Source organism: Patiria miniata, unplaced genomic scaffold (genome assembly GCF_015706575.1).
Source record: "Patiria miniata isolate m_02_andy unplaced genomic scaffold, ASM1570657v1 HiC_scaffold_18, whole genome shotgun sequence".
NCBI classification, from domain to species: Eukaryota; Metazoa; Echinodermata; class Asteroidea; order Valvatida; family Asterinidae; genus Patiria; species Patiria miniata.
This window is the reverse complement of record NW_024037056.1, coordinates 4162762-4187194: the sequence shown is the minus strand read 5'-3', so window position 1 is coordinate 4187194 and position 24433 is coordinate 4162762. Positions and strand designations below refer to the sequence as shown.

Genomic DNA, 24433 nt, shown 5'->3' with positions numbered 1-24433 from the left:
TGGACTGAAAAAAAAAATAAAATTTGGAGCAGTAGTTGATAAAGTAGTTAGGCTTTTCCAACGGTGGTCGGCCGACCACCGTTGGAAATGTATACAAAAATACCATTTTCTTGAAAATGACTTGAAACCAGGTGCCATAATTTTACAGGATAATTTTAGACTGTCATTTACCAACATCCTAGTAAGGTATTTTGTAAAAACTTGGTAGTTTTATTTTTCGATGTTTGCAAATGTTGTATATTCCCTTTAACGGCCAAGAAATGTATTTATATGTCGCCGTATCTCTAAAACTATTTTGTCTAGAAACTTGGAGATTATGCACATACTTCCCCTACTATCCAGTTTTCTATCAATGTACATGTTTTTAGAAAAGAGTCCCACCTCTAGCAATTATAATCAAGCATCACTATATAACGGGTCTCACACACGGAATTTTTGAACACGCAACTGATGAAATTGGCCAATGGAGGATTATTAATTTATAACTCACTGTATTTCCAAAACGTTTTGGTCTAACGTAGGGATTGTTGCATGTTATCACCCTACTATCGTTGAAGCTTTCAGTCCATGCAAAATGTTTTCAGAAAGTCCTATTTCTAGTTACATTTATAATCAACCTAATAGCGGCCGCTGCGCTGTGCATGTTCCTTGCGGGAGCGCGCTTATATCCTACACACGGGACTTCTTGAACACACAACAGGGACATAATGGCCAAGAAATTATATATTAATTTATATATCACTGTATTTCCAAAACGTTTTGGTCTAGAAACTTAGAGGTTAATTGTTGCACAATGTTGCCCTACTATCCAGCTGTCCATATAAAATCTTTCTGGAAATCTCACTTCTTGATACATACCTGGCAAGCCGCTTCGTCCCGGGCGGGAGCGCGCTTATTATTGGAATAAAAGTTTTAAGCCGGGAGCAAAATTGTCTCGAAATCTGACCAAATTTTATTATTCTTAAGGCTTCCATACAAATTACGAATATACATATAAATGCATAAGCTTAATTCAGTGTTATTAGTAACAGTACTGAAGTTATGGCTCAGTAAATAAAAACAAAACATAAACAAAAACGAAAAGAAACAAGCAATAAAAAAAATCAGGGTAAATTTGCCAGTGTTTTTAAAATTCTCCTTTTTTTTATAAGATTCACTTGAAAACATGCTATCAGAAAAAAGAACGAACCAAAAATTATGAATTGGAAAAGCGGAAAGCAAAATTAAAAAAGCCAGGTTGGTTAGATCATGGATAAATCAAAGTTTAGATAAGACGCTTAAAGTGGACATGTTGCAAAATACTTCGTCAAATATAAAAAAAAAAAGCGTCAGAAGCGATTTCCAAAAAAAAAAAAATTTAAAAAATGGGCGTGGTTCAATTATCATAGATGTTGCAAAGACTCAATAGTGATGAACCAAACCTAATTTTCACTACCAAAGTTGGTAGAGACTTGCATGAAACTTGAATTGACTTTGAGTAGGCCTAATTTGTGTTGTATTAATAGTATATGCTGATTAAATGCACTTTGGTTCAAAATTAATTTTAAAATCAAGCTTTCAGTTTAACCATAGACATACATTTAGGATATTCAAGTTCAGGCTTAGCTGTATAAACTATAAAGAACTACACAAAAAAGAACACTTATTTAGTGCGGGGAGTTAATGGATCAGTATGTATCTGTGAAACTTGTTTTATCATTTTCAAAGGTAATTCTTCCAAATTGTCACCTTAACTATCCAAATTCCATCAAACAGATTCATACTAGTGATTACTTAAAGGCTAAATGATGTCTTAATTAACATTTTTACAAACAAATTACCCTCAAATCAAAGTTCAATAAGACCAATGTATGTAGCCTTAAAATACATTTTTTTTTTAAATCGTGATTTGTAATATAAAAAGGTGCCAGTTTTGTTAAAATCACTTTAAATTTGCCATTATGTGTGTGAACTATTCCTTAAGATATTTGTATTACAAACAGAACCATTTTTCTAAAAGAAATATGACCTAAATTAGCCCAGAGTATTAATTTTATTACTTATAATTACAATTCTATACACAAAGCTCGAAAGTGCCACAATCACACAAACATAATGAATATTTAATAACTATGCTGAACACATTTCAAAATGAATACTATCACACAAAAACGAACATTATGTATGTACAAGGAAGACTAAATTAACATGAAAAAACTTCAATTAACAATTATAATTTAACAGGTACAATTAAATAAGAGGTAAATGCTATATAATTTTTATAATATTGTAATATGAAAGTAAATCACTACAACTTTTGACCAGTGTTTGCATGACTACTGTGCAGGGACTGAACCATTTTAATACTTCTTAAAATAAAAAATTAAAAAAATTGGAGACATCAGTGGATTTCTAAGTTTTTAGGAATACAGTACAGGCTGAGATTTCAGGGTAACATCACGTACAAAAAAAACTTCAATCTTAGGTAGTTCTGTTGCTATGTACATGCCTTTTATTAACACCATCAAACTGTTTGAATGACTGAACCCAAACTCAATTACGGATAAACTGAAAATCAGCGATATTTACAATTAAGATCACAATTGAAAACTATCACCTGTTGGTCCATTTACTTTACAATGTCAAAAAATATAATCCTGCAATTTTGTAAATTAGGTGCCCCATACTTCATAATATGATTTTTGCAATCTTTTACAAGCTCCCAATTAGCTCTGAGATTAATTGTCCAAACGGCAAGGATTTTAAGCAAGAACGCAGCTCAATTTTGTTCACTAAAACTATGTTGCTCGCCTAATTTGAGTCTAAATATACCCGATTTTTTAAGTATACACTATATACACATGATCATTTCCACAAAGCTGTTTCTGTTAAAAGGGATTTTTCTGCCACGACAAAATCCAAATACCATCACACATCAGTCGGAAAACTCCTGAGTATTACAATTCTTGTATTACCAAAAAAATTGTTTCCATCATATGTATTACTTGACAAAGTAAGTAAGGGGGAAGTTAAGACGATTTTTATTTTCCATGTGGCACATAGTTCTTAAGAGTAGTGTACTATTTTTCATCATGGGTGGAAATTCTCACTTTTTTCATTTTACCACCCTTATACGCAGACATGGAAAGATGGCACTGTTGTCCGCAACTTCATATCTCCTCGGACCAGCCGTTCTGCTTAACCGGTCTCTCGTTGAAGGACGACATCTCTCTCATGAGCGCTTCCAGTTCTTCCCTGGTATCCACTACCTTGATGAGGAACGGGGAACCGGGCACGTGCTTGTCAGACCACTTGACCTGGATGGCGAACTCCCCACTCTCCTCGGGGTTGTAGCGGACGTCGATGGTGCGGTCCTTGGTGTCACTCCGTCGCATCTCTACCTTGAAAGCTCCTGAACCGAAAACAAAAGGTGAAAATTAAAGATGATTCACGTGACCCATGGTGATGTCATCATGACGTCATTGTTCATCGGGACAATTACGTTTAATCAAGATACAAGCTTCCAAAGTGACCAGAGAACCAAACGCAAAAACAAAGTAACAGATAAAGTCTTTGGGGTTTGGATAGAAGACCAACAGGATAAAAGAGCCAAAATCAGAACAACCTACAGCTTTTTTCGCAAAAGACAAGAAAAACCAAACTTCTTTTGACATGACCACCTACCTTTGGGTCCGTGCACCCTGACTTTCAGCTGTCCGGCCCCGGCTCCCTTCGTTTCACAGATAAACCTGCCGTTGAACGTGGACAGCACGCCGTGGTTCAACCCCGGTCCAAAGCAACGAACCTTACTGGCGTCTGGAGCCGCTGCAACACGGAGTGAGAACGGACTCCCTGGGGAAGGGGGGGGGGGGGGGGGGGAGAGACATGATGAAAATTTAAAGAAACAAGATGTTGCATCTTAGTCGGCAATTACAAGGCTTAAGCAACTACTGAGAAAAAATATGAGACGTAAACATGATTATAACTGATTATAATGTTCAATTGCAACACTAGGTTTTTTTTCTCAAAACTTTCTACTGAAATGACCGCCTTTTCTTACCTTGGATGTGTTCCTCTCCATATTTCACCTCCAGCGTGTGCCTACCGTGCTCCGAGGGACTGATTAGCAGTGAGTAGGTGCCGTTACGATTGTCTCCAATGTGCACCTCTGCCATTGAGCTGGGACCGATACAGCGCGCCGTCAATTCACCTGTTAGATCAGAAAGTCAGTCGGATTTGTGTTAGCGGCGCTGTGATTGACTGAACACAAAAGTTAAGTACTTCAGCTTCAGTGACATATAATTATTTAGAATTATTACAGAGCTAGTAGTTTTTTAGTGTGGGGGCGGGGGTGGGGGGTGGAGCATCAGCAATTATTATGGCATGAATCCAGACAAAAATAATAAAGTTATTATAACAATACTTTCTTTTTTAAGGAAGGGGCGTGGGGAAGAGGGGGTCTATAGAATAATTCTTTTTGTGGTAGGGGACCACCAGGGGGCCACTGGGAATTTGTGGGGTTGGGGAGGGGCACGTTCCCCCCCCCCCCCCCCCCCCCACTGTTTAATTGTCTCAACCTACCGGAGCCAGCCTCTCTGCTATCGATGACCAGTCGGGAGGTCTGGTTAGCCACGATGGTCTTGAGTGCCGCCCCGCTAGCGGTCACTCGACTAGCCCGGGCACTCTCTCCGACGGTCACTTTGAACGGAGATCCAGGCACCTGTCTGTCGGACCACGTCAAGTGAAGAAGATATGCACCTGTAACACAAGACAAAGCACACATAGTAAAGCTGGACCAAGAGTGCACAAAATTCTATTCATTTGATTCAGAATGGCTATTCACTGCAAGTCTTTTCATGCATCTAATATACATAATGAGTTGGCTTTAGCACATTCATTAGCATTACAGGGTAACCCTATACAATAGCACTGCCCGGCTCACAAAAAAATAACTTTATTAGTCTTTTACAAGAAAATGCAAAGGAAAAAACATGCTCCACCAAATGTATACTTTAAATATCCTCTGAAAAATTCTTTTGGGAATTTGTTTTCTGTTGGATTTTGTTTTTTACCTGAGACCTCAGGTGTGTAGATAGCCTTGTAGACATTGCCTCCTTGCGGTATGAGAGTCACAACAACATCAGATTTGACTCCGCTCATCCGCACACCCGGGGAACCTAGAATGGAAGGGGTACCAGTGAGCAGGGGAGCCAGTGGCACATCATAACAAAAATGGGAAATTATGACTTGAACAAAATACAAAAAAAAAAAAAAAAAAAAAAAAAAATCTATGTGAAGAAAAGCGTAACAGTCTACTGGTTAATGTGCCCAATTAACTCATGTGTAATGATACGCAGTTCAAGCCCTGACAAGGAACACATGTGCTTGTGTTCTTGGGCAAGACACTTTGCAGCAACTGCCTCTCTCCATCAGGGAGTATATATGGGTACCTGTGGAATATTAAAAGACCAGATTGCAGCTGTTGTAAAAAATTGGTTTCATGGCCTCATGAATAGGGGTAATAACTGTGAGGTGCTTTGAGAAACAAAGTGCTATAGATACACATACCCGGTCCGGCCAGCGATCCGTCCAAGATGAATTCACTCTGCTGCAAGACTTTACTCTGTTGCAGGCCAACGCCGTGACATTTGACCTGGGTGTGGTCGATTGGTACCCGCTGCCTCCTGCATGTCATCCTGTACGGGGAACCCTTGATGGGGTTGCCTGACCACAGGATCCGTAGCATGTAGTCTCCTGCCAAAAAAAAAAAGAAAAAAAAAAGGTGAGTTGAGGGGTGCGTAGGTGGATGTGCATGCTCCTAATAACAAAATTCTGTTCATGACAATTAGTCTCTCAAAAGTGGGGAAAACATACCAAAGTAAAACGTTTGTCCTACCTTCCTCGTCCGGTACAAATCTGATCGTGACTGTCCCGTCCGCCTCCACATCAATTGGCAGCTGCGTTCTCCGGTTGCTAGGCGTCTGTAACTCAGCAACCATCTTGCCTACGGGAGACCGAAAATATGCAAGGAACTTCACTGTTTGCTCTCAAAAGATTTAAGACTTCAAATAAAGACAAAAAGAAGGTTTTATAAATTTATTTTATGATTGATGCTTACCCGGCCCAGCCTCTGCGGTGCCCAGTTCCAGTATGTAGGCCTTGCTCGCCATCATGTGGATCATTCCGTTGTCCCCCATGCCGGGCACGTGACCCCCCATAACACGCACCTTACGCGAGTCAGTGACCTTAGGGTGAAACGGGCTCCCTGTGAAATCAGGAGAAAAGTCACGTTTTGATTAGCCTTTACACAAATCATCTTGTTTTTTTGGAGAGACCAAACTTTATGAGAAAAATCTACATCCCTGAGATAAAGTAGCCATCAGCGTGAAGAAAACAAGGCAAACATTGTTTTAATTTTTGGCTTCCATTTAGGGTCCAAGGAGTAAACAGCTTAAAAAACTTCCGAATTGGGGGAGGCAAATTTTCAAAACATGAGAAATAAAAAAACAAAGACATGCCACTTTATTGGCTTTCTGTTATAAACTCAGGTTAAATTGCATGAAAAACTAGACTCTAAAAGTAACGTGCATCGATCAAATTTGTACATGGAGATTTTTTCATCACTTAAAAAAACTTGAAGTAATCACATACCATAGATGTCTTTGCCGTTCCACGTGACCTTTATGCTAAACAGGCCGACCTCTACAGGCACATAGGTCACGGTGTACGTGCCGTTGCTATTTCTGTCAATGCTGCATTTGGCAATAGAGTGGGGACCTACAATGAAAGAAAAATATTCGTGTAAAACCAAGGAATTTCAAGGACAATAACACACAAGACAATGCGAAATGCATTCACAAGTTAATTACTCCAGATGAGAGTTTTTTTGGGATTCAATTTTTTTCTCGAGATGAGAGTTTTTGGGATTCACTTTTTTTTCCTGTTACATATTCTGAAAAGGCAATTCAATGTTATTACTGTGCAAATAAGAGATAATCATTAAAACTGACATCGTTTTTTTTTTTTTAATTGTCCAGCTTCAAAATTTGCCAAGCTTCAAAAACTAATAGCTAAAATGTCACAATGTACCACTGACTATGAAAAGAGAATATGAAAGGCGTATAATAGAGATAGAAAGCAGACAATAAAAGCTTGAATTTGAAATCTTTAATGATTTCTTCCATTAAAATGTATGTGAGTACAGAGAGAAGTTTCTGCAAAATTTGAATTCCTTTTAGAGGCTGAGAGTTAAGAAGCAAAACTTTTTTGTTAGCCTGGTCTTCTAACTGTTAGCATTACTGCAGAAAGCATTTGATAAAAAAAAAATGAAGCCGAAGTCTAACTGAAATCTGTAAGTCTCTGTAGCAAATGTTAAAACGTCTTTCATATGAGCACCATATCAAGAGGATATGTACAGATAGTTGTAGTCGATGCACATTGGATAAGTCTGAGTCCCAGTCCGAGTTCAAGTCCAAAATAACTTGGTTCAAGTCGATAAATCACGGGTCACATAATTGGTTCAAGTCAGAGTCTCAATCTCATGCAGGCACTTGTCTCACCCCGAGTCTTTTGTCAATATGTGTCTCATGATGCGGTAAAGACTCGAGTTCCAGTCCTGGCCTTGAGTCATAAACGTCTGGATACATCAGATCAGTATCTTTAGTTACGAGAGAAAGAAGTTTTGTCGATAAGGGAAAGAAAGCATGTGGCTGACCTTCTACAACTACCCTTAGCTCTCCCTTGCCGGCTTTGCGCGTGTCTACATTGAAGACAGTTGGCTGGTCTTCCCTAGCTTTGGAAAGACCCTCACCGGTAGCGATACACTGCGACGCGTCGTGGACCTCAATCTGCATCGGATTATCTACAAAGTCACAACAACAAATATCAATTAAAAATGGGTTTGGGCTTCATCCGTCGCTGACAAAACTTCATAAGGGTTGTTTCATCAGTTTCATCATGCAGGCTGTTTGCCCACTAGCCATAAGGGGGACTGTTGGATTGGTCTCATACCTGTGATATCCTCTCCATTCCACTTGATGTAGACGCTGTACGTGCCGCACTCCTTGGCCATCGTGTGGACCGTGTACACCTTTCCCTGTCGCACGATGCGGACCGGCAGCTGGGTGAATCCATTGCTGATCTCAACCGACAGCTCCCCGTGCCCTGCTTCCGCAACATCAACTGAAAAAAATTGTGGGACTCGTGTGAGAATGAGGCACTCCAAAGTACTGTCAAGTTCAAGGTTATTTCTGAGGATTTCCTTATTTTCAGAATTTTGTGAAGACTTTGAAAAGGTTGGACAAATTTTGACTAATAGTCAGTGATGTACATTGTATGTACTGTACTCTAAGAACCATTCTGCAGACATTGGTGAGCGGGGCTCAATCCCACAATCCTAGGTGCCAGGACTTACCCTGGAACTGTAACTGCTCCCCGACGGCAGCTGAAGACATGGTGCCGATACGGATGTTCCTAGGATACGATGTCTTGTCCGGCTCTATCAGAAAGTCGATGGGAAAGCCATCCACATTCTCATCCTTACACCATATTGTCAACTACAAAAAAACCCAAGAAACGAGAACTGTTAATTCCAATTTGAAATTTAAGACCAAACAAAAGCATGTGTCTTGTCTGCCCCCCCCCCCCCACCTAATAGATAAACGCCCTCTTGAGTCAAACATGGATCATCACCTGGCAAACATGTTTCACACATGCAGCTCAAAAGTCGGGGGAGGGGGAAGTAAATTCAAAGTTGCATTTTTCTTCAGTTTCACGTGGCTTGGTCAGAAATTTTAGAGAGGACAGCCTGAAGTGAAGGAAAATAGCATACCTGCTTTTTACTTTCAATACTTTTGAATATCAACCCAACTTTTTAAAATCAACCCTATATATACATAACTGGAAACTCTCTCTAAAAAGGGAAAACCAAGTTTACATACAAATATACCTTGAAATAGTACTCAAATAAAACAGTAATGTATTCAACCATCCATCAGAAATCGTCTTTCTATTAGACTAATCTATGACGAGTAGATCTTGGAAATCAGGCTGTCAATTACTTGGCATCTTCCCAATGATTTTGGCTACCCTGATCTGCCAAAACACTTTTGCGTTTATGACTGTGTTCCTTCTTAACCCTTACCTTGTGAAGTCCCTCCTGCAGGGGCGTGAAGGTGGTCTCCACTTGGTCTTCAGACAGGGCCTTGAGGGCGATAGCGATGGGTTGGCCGGGGGCTTGAAGATCGGCCCGTATGTCCTTCAGAGTCGCCTTGCTGTTGATCACGTTCAGTCTTAGGATGACCTGTAACAAGATAAATCAGACAGTCAGCAACGTATTCAGGTTTTATGGTCCGACAGATTGAGGGGGGGGGGGAGATTAAGAGCCTTCTTCTATTCAATATTAAAATAACAAAAAGACAAAAATAAGAGCAGAATTTCATTTGGTAACTCCATCAGCTATGTATTTTACTTCTTTCAGACAATGACTGCGCAAAATCTTTTGGCACGGCAGTAGTAAGGCAAGCATCAATTTGTCGGAACTCACCGGAACATTGACGGTTCCTTGCAGAGTTGTTTTCAGGGCGTTGTGTCCAGATGTCACGCGGTCTTGCACTCTTACGCTGGTCAGCTGTATGCACTCGCCCCAGTTTACCTGCCACCAAAGTAAGGAAAAAATAACTTTATGAAGACAGAAATGTTTTAAGAAAGCCTATCCTTAGCGACAAGGAAACTGTCGGAAGACGAACTCAAGACCTCTAGAACAACAGACAGGAACACTTCCAATGGATAAGCATTTGATTGTTTAGAGTCTGTTTATACCTTGGGAGGTGGTGGTTCACTATGCACCACATAGGACGCTTCCTTTGGCCATGGGGGCGTATGCTGGAAGCGAGCGGCATATGACATCACCCCTAGCTCATCCACGTCTGGGCTCGTGAACTCCCGAGCGCTCAGGGTGTGTTTGATGCCCAGCTTCTTCCCTGCTTCAATACCTAGAATTTGAAAGAAAATTCAAAAACTCTAATCCACAAATCGTGAAAGTTTTAAGGAGTACGATTTCTTAAGTAGGCTTAGAAAGCATGGGTGTAATTTTAGTTTTCTTGGCATTAATTACATGTAGTGTTAATAATTTTTATAAAAAAAACCAACCAAATGACCAATTTCGCACCTCCTGGACCCCAAAATTTGGATATGTTACTGAGCACCACAAGGTGTTCATGTTATTGTTTTGACAGTGTAGAAAGTTAGAGTTAGAGTAATGAACGACTACAAAACTGCAAAATTTGTTAATCAAACACAGATTAGTAAATAAACACACCAAACAAAATTGTGCATGCAGTTCATGTTGCATTTATATGCAACCATGTGTATAGTTATAAAAGCTGCTTGTAGCAATTCTATGGTAAAATACAAGTGCTAGCTTGCATCGTTTGCAAAAGACTTTGTAGATTATAGCAAGTCTTCTCTGCTCTGTTATGACAAAAAAGGAACACGGTTAGTCCGACTATACAAGTTAGTCATCAGAACGCAAAATTAAAAATGTGCTACAACACCACATACATTGTGGGATACATACAACTGAAAACAAATCTAGAATTAAAAGAATATCTAATGTACATCTATAATGTTAAATAGAAGCTATTTATACATATGAGCACCACTACTGTTTACCTGTTTTTTTATCCCGGAAATATACAGAGCAGCTACTTTCAGTGAGGTGGTTAGTGGAAGTAAACCAACTTCAAATTGAGACCAAAATACAAGCGACAGTACAGTGCCCCTCCTTTTCTATGGACGACCACTTACATGTAATGGGTACGAACTGACATGTAAGCCTCTTGGCAATGCATTTAAAGAAGGTATTATTCAACTTTTGAAATAGCCCCACCTTCTTTAGATACTCAGCTTTTGCTGCTCCATTCAGCAAAATAAAGCATTCGCCTTTTGGGCACAATGAGGGTTTTAGCGTCAAGGCTTGCTAAATTCACGAGTGAATGCAGCAGGTCGAGCGTCAACAATTTTATTTCGTTCAGAGGGTACAAAAGCCCAATGGAATCACGGCATGCAGGAAAGAACTATCACCTGGATGTAGGTGGGAGTTTATGTGGAAAGTTACAAGTGATTAGAAATATATGTTGCAAAACCCTGTCAAGGCCGTTGTTGTTGCAAGCAGTTACTTCTGCTTAAGTGACTAAACACTTTGACCCGATTAGTACTGAACTTAACACGGTATTTATGGTCAACAAATGAATTCAGGTTTAGGCTTTTCTCAAAAGTAACTTAGAACTCTGAAGTTTGGTTCAAATTTGACATGACATTTTAAACTTAAGTAAACTAACTTGAAACTTTCAGCAAATAGTCAAAATATCCTCAAGTCCATAACTTGGTCGAAAAGGACTTGAACTTTTATCACCAACTCAAGTACTATAAGCACCATTTTGTCCAAAAATAGTTCTTTACACTTTTCCAAAAGAATTTTGCGTTCTTTGGAAGTGACCTCAGATTTTTATTTCCAAATACGAACATTCGATGCTGTAACAGAGCAGTACTGTCAAGTTGCATGAGGAAAAAAACCTAGAAATGACAATGCGAACAAATGGTGCGTTGTAGGAATTCGCAACTAATAACTCATATTTCGATTTTTCTTTACATCTGTGCCAAACCGGAATAAATGCCCCTTTTGTTCACATGAATACAAACTTGGTGACCCTGTAGCACAAGCCTGTGAGTTCTATTGTAAATGGGTTTTACGCCGTTGACAAATCGTTGGGTACGTCCCAAAATTCCCCGCATTCCATTTGGATAAGTTTTTTAGTGGACGACTTCACAACATTTTAGTGGTGATGCTCAATATGTTTTTTTTGTTTTGTTTTTGGTTAAGAAAAACCTGGAGACCCTTTCATTTCACAAAATAGTTACAATTCAATCATACAGTATTCCCATGCATGTTGTATTTGGATTAGTAAATAAAACACATTAAGTTTAATTCTGTTGATGATTAGTAGCTAGAATACCAGCAAAGTTTGGTAAAAAGGCAAAACAAATAAGGAGTGTGGCACACAGGTGCGTACATAGATAAATATGATTGTAAAATAAAAAGCAAAGAAAGGAAAAAAAGTACATCAGATTAGAAGATATCTAAATGGAAAAATAAATAAAAGGGAAGTTCTAGACATGTGTAGCGTATTAGTTTTTTTTTTTTAGTATTGAAATGTTGTCAATGCTCTTGGGGTTTCCTGAAAAAGATCAAGTTGTTTTTCAAGATATTAGTGGGTCCTGAGCTCTCAAAATTTTGAAGAAAGTTAGCGGCATGCAGATTAGAGCAACATTTGTTAGTTTCCATGACCTGCCAGGGGAAGCGGAGATTCCTTAAGACGACGTAGAACGACGTACCATTCATGTGGCTGTACTGCTGGGATGTGCTGCGATTAACGTGATGCGCAGCCACGCCCCCATTGACGTGATGTACGGGCACGCTCTGTGCCCGCTGCGCTCCGTGTTGGACGTGCGAGGAGGAGCCATACTTGTATTTTTTCCGCTGGGCGGTCGAGGAGGTGGACGAAGAGGCAAACGTGGACGACGACATTATGCTGGCATTTCCTCACAGGCTGCTTCACCACAAAAGCCTCAACGGCTCAAAAAGGATTTTTGTTTTCGATTTGAAGATTCAGGATAAAAGTCCTAGGGTTAGGAGGGAAAATTGTTCATTTTTTTTATTTGATGTTTGAAATTAAAGACATTTTCTTGTGAGCTCCTCATGTACATGTAATTGAGCCACCCATTTCATGAATATACAATTTCTAAAGTTGCCCAAAGAACAGCCGGATCTTTGTGTAGGATTAGTGGTGTAATCTGATATAAGAAGTTGTGTAAAAATTTGAAGAAAAAAACCGAAACAGAAAACTTGGAAACTTTGCAGATTATATTGAGGCTCACACACACATTTGGAAAACCACACTATTAATTGTAGTATTGATGGCATCAATTGATTTCTGAATTTTCAAACCACTGCAATGCACCCCACAGGCAATTAAACAATTTTGAAATTACCACTTGTATTTCTGGTGCAATGAGGAGTGACAAATTATCTGTCCAAAGAATAAAAAAAAACTGCATATAGCACAATAAACGAAAAAAAGCAAGATTCATATCATTCACAAGAGGACTTTGAAATTAAAACAACGAAAATGTCAAAACAAGACCATAGGGGCCTACATGTACATGTTGGTTTCAGTTGATAAAGATGAAATTGATGGCTAAATCTGAAGTATTTACCAATTAACAGGGTGAGCTACATGCAACTCCAAAAATTAGAGTGAATCTTGGGGCATTTAAAAAGATTTTAATGGAAGTTGTTTCAGGTCATAATTGAAAACATTTTGATACTGAAAAAGAATTGCGTTCTTCTGAAACCGTCATATACATGATTTTATTAACTCTTCTTAATAAAATCTTGTTGCATTTATAAATCCTTCAACAGCAGATGAACTGACAAAGTTATTTGTTAATAATTACTGTGTTGACTCATTATAGTTTCTGTTGATTAAGTGAACAAACAAAAAACCCTCAAATATCAGACAGTTCCCACAGCTCCAGTTGTAATATCAGTGACTGTAACTTTCACTTCATGAGAATAGACTATTTAGAGCATTTTTAAAAAGGTGTTTGTGTCACAAAAAAAGTCAAAGGACAGAAACAATATTGACATGACATCCCTGGACCAATTTTAGCCAGAATGGCAACGAAGGCAACCCAACGAAGCAGAAGAAATACAGCTATTTAAAAAAAAAAAAGGAAAAGAAAGAATGAAGCATACAGTCACACATTTATCCTTGGACAGACAACGACGCTTCTATTTTCCCACACAATACTTGCTCATCCTTGAATCGACCAAAACTTGACTGGTGACAGACAAAACGGGAGCGACTGGGAGCGATGCGCTGTGGCCTTAACCTGGGGGAATAGTTCCCATGGCAGCCATTTTGATCCCATCCAACCATTTGTCCAAATCAAGGCTGCGAGCATGGGTATATGAAGGTGTTGACTAACCAATTCCTACACTTTCCAAAACCACAAGTATATAACTGTGAATAAGGAACTTCTACCATGGGAACTTAAAAATGATTTAGATTTTACGGTAAATACAAAAAAAAGAAGAAGAATAGACTCAAAAAGTGGTAATTTTCAAAGAACAACGGTTTAAAAAAAAAAGAAGACATTTGAACATTTTTTTTGAAATTGAAACCATTAAAAATCCTTGATTACAAATCAAATTAAAATTATAGACCCAGTTTCAGCTTTAAAGCTAAGGCAAAATAAAAAAAAAAAACATGTTTAGCGTCCTACCTCTTTGACAAAAAGGAAGGAGGAGGCCCTTTTTTTTTTTTTTTTTTTTTCAAAATGGCCGCCCGACACATTTTTCAAGACAACGCGGCCGGGCTATTTTTCAAGATGGTTACCAGCTTTTTTAAAAATGGCTGCCACTTGGACTCAGGAAATGACATATTGGCTTCTTATGGGCAAGATGCAACAGAAAATGAGACCAAAATGATCGTTAGACCAAAAGAGATCGTTAAAATTTATCAATTTGTATCTTTTAAAAAAAAAAAAAAAAAAAAAAAAAAAAGGAGGCGGCCTCTAAAAAGGAAGCGGGCGGGGACGCTAAACATGTTTTTTTTTTTACTTCGCCTAATATACACCATTTGCTTTTGCTGTAATTTTCAGAAATGGATGGATCTGTGGATTAGTATTTTATAGCAAATATTGTAACAATGACCTGTTTAAAGTTTTCTGTTAAGATACTGGAGCCCCTGGATTGTATAGACATCAGAGGAATTGTCAGGTTAGGGAACCAGACTAGCTTAACTGATTGCAAACAAAACGTGGACTATGATATAAACTAAATTTGGCAATTGTGGGCAGTATTTGAAAAAAGTCAGGTTTTTTCCAACGACACTTGTTGGATTTGTTTTGCTAAATCAAGCCACTCTAATTACATGTACATGTACTTGGCTACATGTATCTCTATTGGCCAACCAGGTGCCATGATTTCACAGTTTACAGTCAAGCAAGGTACATGTATGTCATAAAAATTTGGTAGTTTTGTTTTTTGATGTTTGCAAATGTTGTATATTAACCTTTAAAATTGTACGCCCAAATTTTTCATTGAAATTTACTATCTTATCCACTTTTAGAGGGTATAGGTACATGTAGGTTGGGACCTACAATTTTTTTAGGCTGAAGTTTCTTAACTTTAAAGGGAATGTACAACATTTGCTTTTGCTGAAAATTTCCGACATGAATGGATTTGGAGGATTAGTATGTGATAGAAAATATTGTTAAACTGACTTGTTTCACGTTTTGGGCTTGTAGATGCTGCAAAAACCAAGAAAACCAATCATATTCTAATAGTCTGGTTCCTGACCCCACTTAAGATGAAACGAAGCAATTTATAGACTTTGGGGAATTGTAAGTTCAGATAATTAGTCTAGCAGGCTTGTACCCTTTTCACATGTGTATAATCAATTGCAAAGAAAATGCCAAATAACTAAATATGAACATTTAGAAGCACTTTTTGAAAAAAGCCAGTTTTCTCCAACGCTGGTCGGCCGACCAGCGTTGGAAAAATACAATTTTTCTAGAAAATGTGAGCACACCATGGCAGCCATGATTTTACAGGATGCTTTAGACTGTCATTCCCTAGCAATCCAGTGAGTTTTTTCATGATTACTAGATCATTTCGTTTTTTGATGTTTGCAAATGTTGTATCTTGCCTTTAAAGAGACAAAAAAAAAGTACAAAAAGTCCACCAAAAAATTAATTTGTAATTTTGTAAGGAATTTATTCTTTGCCTTTTATTACTCCCGAAATTGGAGACAACTAGCTTTGAACTTTTGAAGGTCATCACATATACATGGAAATATTTGAAGAAATACTGAGGTAATTATGCAGATCAAGTTTTAAGACGTTAGAATGGTCAAGACAGTCGCACTACTGTTTTAACCAACACAACCGCTCTTAATGCAATGATTCTAAGTTGAATTTTTTTCTTTTCTGTAAGTACTGCGAACCAGACACCACACTACTTTTCATACTTCATATTCTGCGAATGAAGAAAAACTCAAGCACTGATAAAACCTGTCAACACCAGCAAATAAACTTCCACTTTATACATCCGTGCACAGACTAACACCTGCAACCTTGTATACCAACCACGGATTCCAAAGAATTCACCAATTCCAATGGAGTAAAGTTTTCATGGCACCACTCCGTGCAGCTCCACAAGTAAGACAACAGCCGGGCACACAACACAGCAAAATAGGAAATATATCCTTAAATCCAAAACTGATTTCAGTCCTTTCACAAGGCAAGTTTAGAATCAGCTTGACTGATACTTCTTCGCACTAGGCGTACAACTCCCTGGACAAGCTACATTACAAAAAGTAGTTGGTCACGGTACTATAGCCCTCACACTCTGCTGTCAAACATGGCCTTCCAGTACATAACCAGGAGTGTTTACTGCATGGGAATGGATACAGCTAGAAAGTGGTCATGCTTCAGTGATTCTCTATACCCTATAGGGGTGAGGCGCTGGTGAGCAATACAATCCTGTCCTTGCAATTGGGTTCCATTCCAGAGACTCGCTCATGCGTTACCCATGGCAGCCACTGGCGAACAGTGTTCAGAAGATTATGGTCTATTGATTATTTCTGGGCCAGGGAAGTAATTAACACTCAGAAAGTTGTGAGGTTGTTCAACCATGGTTAAACCTAAAGAGCTATAGACCATGACATGAATTTTAAACTGGAGTAAACTTTTGTGCAAATATTTATTCCTCGAGTGTATGAAAACTATTAGACATCCACTAGTGGCGTAAATAAACTTGGGGGGGGGGGCACTGAATAATAATATGTGTTTATGAAGCACTTTTATTATGAATGATTTTGCCAAAATGTTTCAAGCAGCATATCCCTATCACTGTGGGAGCATGTGCAAGTCCATGAATTGCGGTCACTGCCAAAGACACACAGTTATACCAGCGACAGAGTTGTAACTTTCTGTTGCTGAAGAAACGGGGGAATTGTTCGGCAACTATGCATGGTCAACACCTTCCAAGGTTCTTGTGGTTTGCGTTGGCTGCCTGTAACAATGTCAAGGCCTCGACCACATAACTACAATTATATTCCAAAGAAGACATCAAACCACAGAAAACTCAAGATATTTTCTATGAAGAAATACTAATTTGTTTCAATTGGGTACATATTTTAATTCACTTACTGGGCTATCAAAATAACTTTCTTACACTTTGCATAACAGTAAATTTATATTTAATAACAAAATGTTGATCTTAGTGAAAAAAATTAATGCCAGCACTTCCTGACAGCAAACTCAAAAAATACAGAGGCTGCCAAAAGAGGGCGCTATTTGCATTACAATGTTCGACTTTCAACCAATCAGCAACTATTACCTTTTTGGCAGTTGGCCAGCTTGTCGTCCTTATTGAGCTCCTTCCATTCGGGGCAGGCCCCCTCCGCTACAGCCTCCGCCAGTGCGCACAAGACACGCCCATCATTCCAATCACTCTTGATAATTCCAAATATAAAAGGATGAATAATTTTATTAATTAAAGGTAGTAATATACAACATTTGCTTTTGCTATAATTTCCAGAAATGGATGGAATTGGGGGGTAAGTATTTCATAGCAAATGTTTATACACTGCAGTTATGTGTTCGTAAATGCTGGGAAAACTAAGAAAAAAGTGCTGTATTTGTAGTCTGGTTCCCTGACGTAGGGTCAGGGAACCAGACTACAAATACAGCACTTTTTTCAAACGAAGCGGAGCACTTTATATATTGTCAGGTCAGAGAACCAGACTAGAAGGCTTGCACCAGTTCATGCATGTGTAACCAACTGCAAACTAAATTTGGTGAATTGGGGGCAGTATTAACAAAAAGTTAGATATTTCCAACGATGGTCAGCCGACCATCGTTGGAAATTATACAAAAATTCCACTTTCTTGAAAATGACAGCACACCATGCCATGATTTGACAGGATGCTTGACACTATTATTCACCAACAGCCCAGTAAGGTATTTCATAATAATTTGGTACTTAGGTTTTTGATATTTGCAAATGTTGTACTGCCTATTAAGTCAGGCTGCACAACTGGACCAAATTTGCTCATTAAAAAAATGTTACTTATATTAGCAATTTTCTTGTACAATAAAATGAGGCCCTACTAATAGCAACTCCTCCTGCTAACAATAATTTGTAAGAAACTACACAAACATATGGCCACTTTTTCAGAATTTTTTTTCAATTTTGACTCCATTCATTGGCTCAAAATCTGGCTACTTCACTGAATCACGCAAAAGTAACGACACAATTAAATCCTTAACACCAATAATGCAAACATATACAGTTTTACGTCCTGTACCCTAGTCTTGCCAAAAAACTAATCACTGATGCACTTAAAACGTAATAAATTATCTAAATGATTCCCCAATGTACATATGGTGTGAAAATATCTAATAGATCAAGTTAATAATTGACACATCAACGGAATTCTCAACAAACTAAGCACAAAAAGCCAGGGGAAAATTGTAAAAATTGTGATTTGTTCTATCTGCTTGTTTTATTTTTAAAACAGCTGAAAAAAATCTCATTATTTCTATACCATATGTTTCATTATTAGATTTAGTACGATTGTGATCCCTGTTAACGATTAACGCAGAGTAAACTAACGTTAGAAACACCTTGTTTTGCTCACAGTGACTGCAATATCTAAATGTCACAGGACTTTGAAGTTTGAACAAGCTTCAGTTGTCACACCCTCAGAAATACAGCACATTTTTTTTCTGCTGGTAAATTCAAGGCACATCCAGTATCATGCATTGATTTATTGTTTAAACCCTGCCAAACTAAACTAACATCATTAAGTTTTGTCCCTCATTCAATTTTTTTTAAACTAGAAATGATTTATCTGATGATAATTCATTTCACAGTAAGCCAGTAAAATACTAATTAATGCGGATTTTTATTTATACAATTTAATCCGGGTAACAGTAAAATAGTAGGAAGCATAAACCTAAATGAAAAACATTCAAATTACCATTTTATAACTCAAAACCACAATGTTTATGATACTGAGTTTTAGAAATTATCTGAGATTTTTCCTTTATTCATAGTGAAATTACATTTAGGGCACTGACCAAAACTGAACCAATATTCATCTTATTTTCTGAAGAATAGAAATTTGTTACTTACTTTCCAATTCTTCTGAAATAGAGTGGACACAATTGTTTTCCAGAACTCCTATGTTCATTTTGTAATTCCCAGTTATTGCCCCCCCCCAATAAAAACTCTTCAGCCCACAGTACCAGAAAAACATTGGAATTTGTTTAACATTTCATTTTGAGGATGAACAAAATTCAATCTCAAACAAATATGCTGGAATTACCTGAAAATTTTGCACGTTCATTTCTGGGACTTTCTTACGGACCCAGTTCAGGGTGGCGTACCATCCCGGCCCCTCAGTCCGCAGAAAATAAGACAGGTACGTCATCCCACTCAGTTCATCAATGTGAGGGTTGCACATGTCCTCTGGGGAGACGATCATCGGGATTTCAAATTTCTCTTTAGCCAGCTGCATGGCCCGGATGCAGTTGTCGTGGGCGTTGGTCGGGCTCATAGATTTGAAGTCGGTCATCAGCGTAGGGTCACAGTAATTGATCAAGGCGCTGTGTTAAAAATAAAGACAATGACTTGATGACGAGATGTTTTTCCTGTCCTTGTTATCTTCGTACTTTGTAATTTGCCCTTCAAGTATCATGAAGAATTACTTCAAATAATTGTTTTAATTATTGGGTAGCTAGTTTGCTATTTCACTCTTGGAGGGTGACTGTATTAAAGAGTGCATCAAAGTTATAAAATCATACATTTCAGATGTAATAACAGAGACAGGGTAAAACAAAAGTCAATGTATCGATATTACTTAATTATTCAATATTATTTTGATATCGATATCGCCGATAGCAATTTTTAAATCATATCAAAATTGGGACTTAATATTTTTTTTTTAATCAAAGTGTCATCTTTATATGGTCTGTAAGTTTTACATTGGAAAATTTATATCAAATATTCTCGATAATGAATTTCCGATATGCGAGTGGCCACTGATAAAAATAGCTGAAAACAGCTGAAAAAGGTGTAAAAAAGCTGAACTTTGGAAATCTCCTATACTTCTGTACACAGCAAGTGAGGGAAAAAGCTGAAAAAAACTGAAATCCAACACACACAAAAGCTGAAATCAGCTTTAAAGCTGAGATTTCACACCCCTGAATTATTGAAAATTCTGATATCGACAATGCTTAGGCAACACACCTGAGTGCTGTTCCGTCATTCCAATCCGTGGTGAAGTTTGTGATACGTCTGTCTGGTAAGACAGCGTCCATCCAATCCAACATGGACTTCTTGCTGGGCACCTTCGCTTGCTTGGAGGATCCCGTGCTGATCTGGTACTTCTGAATCAGTCGCCACATGATACCTAGAATCAGCTTGACATTACCATCTATGATGTCTTCCGTCCCTGAAAAAGGAAAACAAGTCGTATGGATAAGAATTTTTAATAAGAAAAAAAACAAATTCAACATGGTTTGAGGGAAAGTATAGCGAAATTATAAACCAAGAGACGAGTAATTTTGCATTTCTCCCCCACCCCGCCCCCCTAACAAAAATATGTTTATTTTTTATTGCACCTCAAAGGTTTCATTTTCAGAAAGGAAATAAAATCTGCAATAAATCCATAATCGTTCGACTATCGTAAAGAATTCAGCGTGGTACCACCAGCAACTTTCAATTGTAAATGTTGCATAGGAGTGTAGGAGCAAATTTTTGGTCACTACCTTCAGGTACCAGCAACCAATCGGGCGGTAGCACAGGTCACATGCATACTTATGCTCAAAGGTTAGCTACTTTTATTGTGGGGTGTAAACAAATTAAATCAACCAACAAAAAGCTAACTGGCTCACTAGCCGATGACTGACCAACTGAACAACCAATCAACACAATAATCATTCAAATGATAAACCAACCAACCAACCAACAAACAAACAAACAAAAAATCTACCAACAAACAACAAACAAACAAATGCACCATCAACTATTGCACTGCATTTGGAAAATTATTTCTACATGGAATATTATTTAAAAACAGATAACTTAGACAAAAAATATATAATACAGTAAAGGTGGCAAATGAAATGGCATATATATACCATTACAAATGAAGACCTATTTATAATATGCTATTTACATCTGAAATTAAATTTTAAAATCCATTTTAAAATTAAATATTTATCAATTGAAGAACACCATGTAAGCCTGCTCTAAAAACTCTCTCTTTCATTTCAAGTGCATGTTTACTTTTTAATGCAATGATGAATCTTTAAAAACACACCGCACTACGCAAGGTCATATTAAACACAAAGGCTTTGTTGGGGGAATTAACACACAGATCAATATAGCTGCATGTGTCATGTGGTTTATCCTTTCATACCAGATGGCTCAGAAATATAGGCAGAATGTTTTGAAAGACAAACGATGAATCGATTGTATTATGGAACTCATCCAATTTAACCCAGGAGATAGAGAATAATTTATGTTAATTTGTATGACTTGAAGCTTTGCATGGTGGATGAGATAAAAACAGAAACTTTGTGGGTAACACAAAGTGGAAAAAAAAAATCTCTTCTTGGAAGAAATGTGGTTATGAAAAGAAGCGGTTGGCTGAGTGTAGAACTCGACGTTTCGCACAGTGTGCTCTGTCCGTCCTCAGGAGGATGGGTGATGACATGTGGATGATGCTGGAGGTTTTATGGCTGTGAGTGTGCAGTGGCGTGTGACTGGATGCTTGTGCGCCGGGGTGTGTCGGATGAAGGATAATGGATAATTATGTTAATTTTCTGAGCACCAATTTTACAGTTTGCTAACAAGCAGACGAACAACTCACATTTTGAAACATTTAAAATATGCACACATTGCTTGTATACACTGTAAAATTCACAATAAACACATTATCGCTAACAGTCCTGAATCCTCCAATTTGAATATAATTTTGCACACCCCCTAGGGAGTTAGGGTTAAAAAATAAAATATGTACACGAAAGCATCTGGTTTATTTCATATAACATTGTATGCTGCAATGTACATGTATTTGCCACCTTCAATTGAGACCAAAACAGGTGCAATTTAAACTTCTGCTCGAAATCAAAGTTAAAAACTGGGCTGAACATTAAATTGCTTTTTTTTTGTCATTTTAATCGCCAATGTGCTGCTCTCTGGCAGAACTGCAGACAATACATGAAATCAGCATAAAATGAGGTCACGAAGATTATCTCTCACAATCAAATTTCTTTCATTTTAATTTCATTTGTCTCTTTCGTTGAACAAAATATTTGTTCTGTTGGTGACAGGAGCTATTCCGGATCTAATTCTGTAAAGTAAACACATTAAGATGGCATCAATGTCCACAAGTGCCTGCTGTAATATGTACACGCGTTCCAAAGTTCACTGGGCTTTATGGGTATGCAAACAAAAATGAAGCAATATGTGATAAAAACCGGATCCCGAGAATGGAAACAGCCTTGGAAAAGTTAAGATATTTCTAAGCTGACAATAAAAGGGGACATTGGTATTAATTTTGGTTGAAACCAAAATAAAAAATAAAAAATAATAACCTATACTAGGCATCACGTCTACTTTCTATAGCCCTGCTGAAACCCTTTTTAAAAAAAATAAAATAGTATCTTGCATATTATAACCTAAGAGGTCAAACTTTTATATGAACTTCACAACTGCTTAGATTATCTTTTTTATTTTCAATCATAAGATGTCAACAACAGTGTGAAATAAGATCTGCTAAAATATTTTACCATCCATAGGTAATCAAAAGCATTTTTCAATCAATACACTCCTAAAACCTTTATCATGCACACAGGTAAAATATTTCCCTCACATTCCCAATACTATTAATATTTATCTGAAAGTCCCTTTAACACCACAGCAAGTTGAAAATGGTACTTTTTTATTTTTCAGCACTTCATCATCCATTAAAAAACAATTGATACGAACAAACAAATACCACAACAAAAAAACTCAAATTTAAATTAGGGCCTGCAATATACCTACCTCTGTTAGGAATATCATGGGCGCAGTGGCAAGTTACACTTGAGAAGAATGTTGTGATATTCACTGGTGGATCCAAGGGGTGTGGAGCCCACCTACCCCCCCCCCCCCACCTTTTGTGACTGATCTTTCTTCAAATAATGCCATCTATCACTTGTGAGAGCCCTTCTGCCGCCCCTCCCATCCCCCGGCCCAGCCTAAGCCCCCCGCCCCACAGCCTCAAAATTCTTTTAACTACACACTTGTGAGAGATCTTTTTGAGGAATTGTGATGGACTCTACATGCACTACACTACCCAATGTACTCACCGATGTTGACTAACTTGATGCCTTCCCGTTCCATCATCTGCAAGGCGTGAGTGATGTTCTCCAACTTCTGGGCCCTCATCTTGGGGTTCTTGCTGTACCGACTCTGCCTCTTGTAGAGGGCCCCGCCCCGCGACGCCATCATCTGATCCATCAAGGCGATCAGGATCAAGCCGTCCTCCAAGTCCGTGCGGAGATTCTCCAGTTTCTTCCCCGTGGGTTTCAGCTGCTCGTTGCACCAGTTTATAAAGGTCTTCTCCTGGATTTGCACCCATCGCTGGGACACGGCAGGCTTGGGTTTATCCTCGGCTGAATTCTCCATGACTTTGTCAGTTTTATAAATCCTTATTTCTCACTCCGAAAAATATAGGCCTACGTTGGTTGGAAGCAGAACTATCTAATCCAATTTGGAATGCTACCGCGCGCTACACCAGCGCTCGCCCAAGTTTAAAGTTCGGTAACATCTGAATCGATAAGGCATGGGAATGATTATGATACTGTCCTACAGAAATTGTCGTGAAGTAATCTGACAAATCAAACACGGCTTCTGGTAGTGGTAAGCCTAAACATTATAAATAATCCTTGCTAGCCGATGATGACGAAATTCCTTCTCTACTAATAGTAATACGTCTGGAAACCGTTTAGTGCGTAACTGAACTCATTTCTCGTAGCAAAATAAAAAGACCACAAAATTCTCCTTGCTCAACCAAAGTTTTGACACAACTGCTTCAAATCGCAGTCCAGTCATAAAATGTCATCTCAATCAAAAACAATACCGACCTACTTTTGCCGCTAATCCACGGACAGTGCACGAGACAATTTACGATGTACAAACGCGCCAATTATGCAGATGGTGACACACCTGGCTACCATATCAAAGGTCGTTTCATTATGTGAATAATTGATCAATAACGGCGCTATCGGATTATAAAAAAATATGATCAATAGAGTTCAGATCCGTATA

The 24433-nt window shown here is 38.2% G+C and overlaps 1 protein-coding gene across 1 annotated transcript; it reads right to left on the bottom strand.

Moving 5' to 3' along the window:
• Positions 1 to 929: 929 nt before the first annotated feature.
• LOC119724299 (filamin-A-like) lies at positions 930 to 23791 on the bottom strand. Its single transcript, XM_038195287.1, has 19 exons — positions 23473 to 23791; positions 20363 to 20567; positions 19440 to 19719; positions 17447 to 17561; positions 9799 to 9971; positions 9524 to 9631; positions 9122 to 9280; positions 8393 to 8534; positions 7990 to 8160; positions 7694 to 7840; positions 6631 to 6756; positions 6098 to 6244; positions 5876 to 5983; positions 5548 to 5733; positions 5052 to 5156; positions 4561 to 4737; positions 4040 to 4189; positions 3664 to 3831; positions 930 to 3391 (listed from the first exon to the last, which is right to left on the bottom strand). Exons 1-19 carry the CDS (start codon positions 23789 to 23791, stop codon positions 3150 to 3152), a joined length of 3228 nt encoding a protein of 1075 aa, XP_038051215.1. The 3' UTR covers positions 930 to 3149.
• Between the last annotated feature and the right edge of the window lie 642 nt (positions 23792 to 24433).

What these genes read in the sequence shown, in the direction of transcription:
- LOC119724299 (XM_038195287.1), bottom strand. Translation starts at nt 23,791, where the DNA reads ATGGAGAATTCAGCCGAGGATAAACCCAAGCCTGCCGTGTCCCAGCGA. An exon ending in GGAGCAGTTACAGTTCCAGG is followed by an intron (nt 8,161 to 8,392) that starts GTAAGTCCTGGC and finishes AATTTTTTTCAG; the next exon opens with TTGATGTTGCGGAAGCAGGG. An exon ending in CGGATCGCTGGCCGGACCGG is followed by an intron (nt 5,157 to 5,547) that starts GTATGTGTATCT and finishes CTTCCATTCTAG; the next exon opens with GTTCCCCGGGTGTGCGGATG.